Raw genomic sequence first — 3351 nt, 5'->3', positions numbered from 1 at the left:
ATGCGTTTAACGGGGTGCATCGTTACAATTATTTTAAATACCTAAGTATGAACAAGTTTCATAATTAATCGATTGAGTGCCAACATCTGGCTGTTATCGAAATCGATGATATAGAAACGCAATGTCTCCCTATCTTGATAAAAGATCTTCGATCGTTTATTCTTTTTTTTTGGGAGGGGACATGACAATCCAACATATTTTTTGCAGTATGTTTCAAGGCTAGTAGAAGTGAAACTCGATAGAATTGTATTTTCATAAATTTTTATGAGGGTAGAAGCATGTCTAAGAAAAGTATATAAAGATTGGTCGCGATAGAAATGATTGATATTTTGAGCGCTGACATCTGGCTGCTATTAAAAAATCAGTAAATGTATTTTTATATGTGTATATGAGACAAAAGGAATTGAAATACAATACTTTAAGTGAAACTCTAGAATTTTCAAAATTTCTTAAGTTTATGAGGATATTTGAAATAAAAAATTAGAAAACGATACCTACTTCGAATGAAGAGAAGGGTTACAGCATGAATTTCGATCTAGAAGTGTACAGTCTAGAAGCGAGCTTTCTTAAAGTCATATCTGAATCTCGTATACTGAATATTTGATGGAAAATATAGGGTATATTGTTCGTAATATACCAGAAGAAGACCTGATGGACATCGTTGCCGAAGTATTCGAAGATACTGAATGAATTTCCAGGTAATAATGGACGATGATGAAGACATATCCGCATTATCAGAGGATGACAGCTACAGTGATCAGAGTGAGGATCAGAATGAAGATACTAAGAGCAAAATAGTGTATCCTGAGGAAGTAGTGGCACTGAACGAGCTGACGAAACAGTGCGCGATATATTATTATTACACAACGGGTGGTTCATCAATTTTGTGTACATCGTGTATGACGAGATTAACGGACATCGTACATATGTACAGCATTCGTAAACATGTAATTAAATCACATGCAGTCATAGATGGCAAATATTGTTCGGAGTGCAAAAGTTCATGTTTTTTAATATTTTCTTGTAATATGTGTCCTATTTGTACAAATTAAAGAAGACTTGAACTGGATAAAACATTGTATATAGGCAGTGTATATAGGTAGTATATATAGACAGTGTAAAAACTTTTTTTTTCATTCAATCATAAGCTTTGATGACGAGCGTTAAAAAAAAGTAAAAGTATGGACAAAATAAAAGAATATGTACATCGAAAATCGATCGAGCGCAAGAGGTACCGTCCCTTGTCACCAAGTCCACCAAGTCCACCACCGTCGAGGGAGAAAGCGAAATACTGGGAATGTCCTGGAGAAAAAGCATCGAAGTCGCCAATGTCACCATCAACGTCGGTAAAATATAAATCAAACGGTACGTATCTTCTTTGTTTACAAATGCATTTATGGTGACTAGTGTTAATACATTTTATTCTCTACTAAAAACGAACAGTAATCAACAAGTTTTTTTTGTTCTCTTTTTTCCAGAAAGTGCTGCTACTGATGCTCAAGCCATCAAACGCCGCTGATCTTAACCGATGCCCTAGCAACCAAATGCCGCTGATGTTCAAGCCATCGATACCTGCGTTATTGCTCGATTGATGCATGCGATGATTGCATTTTAAATATTTTTTTAATACTATATGGACTAATGTAATAATAATAAAAAATGGTTTTTTGTATTTTTTAAATTCCTGTTTGTTTCTTTCATCCTTCCATGTACTTGATCCATCACAGCGATTCTATATTTTTCTTGATATTATAGCTATTTTCGATTCAGTAATTTTTTATACACATGTACAGTCATAAAAGATCCCTTCTGCACAAAAAATAGAAGAGACACGAGCCGCATATTCCAGCCTCTTATTTTATGTATGTGTGAAGAAATTACATCATAATTTCTTTATTAAAAAATTTTTTATTTATATATTTCTTTTACATAATTTTTTTCATACACACAAAAAACTACAGCTAATAGTTCGCAGTCGAGGAGTTCATTTTTATTAAAGTAATCGCTAGCGCATATTACATTTGGTACATCGTTAGCATCCGTTACAGTGGATGCGATATTCGAGAATCGTGTAAACTTTGTATCGACTTTGTCGACGATACCAATCAATTGATCGAATGCTAATTCAATGCATCGATCTAAGTTAAACATAAACAATATTGTTGAGTCAGTCACCATTAAACGTACGTTGGATGATTCCAAGCATACAATTTTAGCATTTTCAATCGTACTGAATCGTACAGTCAGCGGTCCAATGCTAATGAAATTGCCCTTGTGATGATTCCGAAGACAAGTTTGAATTTTCCAACGTTTGTTCATAGAGTCCTTTCCATGTTTCGATAGATAGTATTAATTCGTTTCCACGATTATCTCCTATCGCAATCTCCACGTAGCTCAGTGGGCCAATGTTAATACCAATTTTTAAAAATTTGTATTCCGTACGTGTCAATGCGTATTTCCTGCCTAGTATACGAACTGCACGATGCACGGGCGCGCTATGGAAAAGTATAAAAGAAAGATTAAATAATTAATTAAATAGTTGTTAATTTGAAAAAGTATAAAACTGGACGATTCTTAAACTTACTTGGCACATCTTTTCGTAAATAAAGGAGTTTCATCATTATTCTGAAGTGGAACGTAATAATTTTTTCGTGCGTTGCTTCCTACAGCGGAGTACATTGCTGCTGCTGCTGTGGGACTTTTTTCGTACAAGCGGCTAAAGCAATACTGAACGTGTAAAGATTGCGTATAGCTCTTAAACCGATTGCGTACCACAAACAAAATTGTGAGGGAGGGGATAGTTTTTGCAGGAAAGTAGAATAGATAGGCGGGTTCTAAATAACTATGTGCTATAGTGCGTATATGTGGTATGCGCGCGCGTGCGGGAGATGTCACACAGGTCCGAGGGAGGGGTGCGTCACCGGGATCTGAGGTAGAGGGGTTTTGTTCTTTCTCTCCCACCCGTTGTGGTACTATACTTTTCATATTATTCTCATTTTCTCCCGTTGCGCTCTCTCCCACGTTTTCTTCTCGCATGCGATTTAATTAAATAGATGTGATATTTAATGATATGATTTAGTAACTAATTATAGTAATATATTTTTATGAATATAATATAACATAGTAGCTAATTATCATAATATTTTTATTAATGATGTAACGATGCACCCCTTTAACGCATCGTTCCCGACAGGTTCCCCGTCGGATGCCGCTGCACCCCGACATCAGGGCCAGCAGCGAGAAGGGCGCGGTGCGCCCGCATTATATTAAAACATAATTCACAGGTACTACCAGCGAGCCAGAGATCGCGAAACATTGCGAAACCGTCAATCCGCCGAAACCGGCCGAATA

General features: G+C 36.1%; 1 protein-coding gene across 1 annotated transcript; it reads left to right on the top strand.

The window, feature by feature from the left end:
- Positions 1–704: 704 nt before the first annotated feature.
- LOC108729167 (uncharacterized) lies at positions 705–1577 on the top strand. The gene is made up of 3 exons (XM_018458141.1): positions 705–841; positions 1175–1365; positions 1479–1577. The coding sequence occupies exons 1-3, from the start codon at positions 705–707 to the stop codon at positions 1517–1519; spliced, it is 369 nt and encodes a 122-aa protein (XP_018313643.1). The 3' UTR covers positions 1520–1577.
- The last annotated feature ends 1774 nt before the right edge of the window (positions 1578–3351 follow it).

The sequence above is a fragment of the Mycetomoellerius zeteki genome, unplaced genomic scaffold (genome assembly GCF_001594055.1).
Source record: "Mycetomoellerius zeteki isolate Tzet28-1 unplaced genomic scaffold, Tzet1.0 scaffold702, whole genome shotgun sequence".
Lineage (NCBI taxonomy): Eukaryota > Metazoa > Arthropoda > Insecta > Hymenoptera > Formicidae > Mycetomoellerius > Mycetomoellerius zeteki.
The sequence above is the reverse complement of the archived record's forward strand: the minus strand, read 5'-3'. Positions and strand labels throughout refer to the sequence as shown.

Coding starts and splice junctions, on each gene's coding strand:
- LOC108729167 (XM_018458141.1), top strand. CDS start 705: ATGGACGATGATGAAGACATATCCGCATTATCAGAGGATGACAGCTAC. Junction 842..1,174: donor CTGAACGAGCTGACGAAACA/GTGCGCGATATA, acceptor GTTAAAAAAAAG/TAAAAGTATGGACAAAATAA. Junction 1,366..1,478: donor GGTAAAATATAAATCAAACG/GTACGTATCTTC, acceptor TCTTTTTTCCAG/AAAGTGCTGCTACTGATGCT.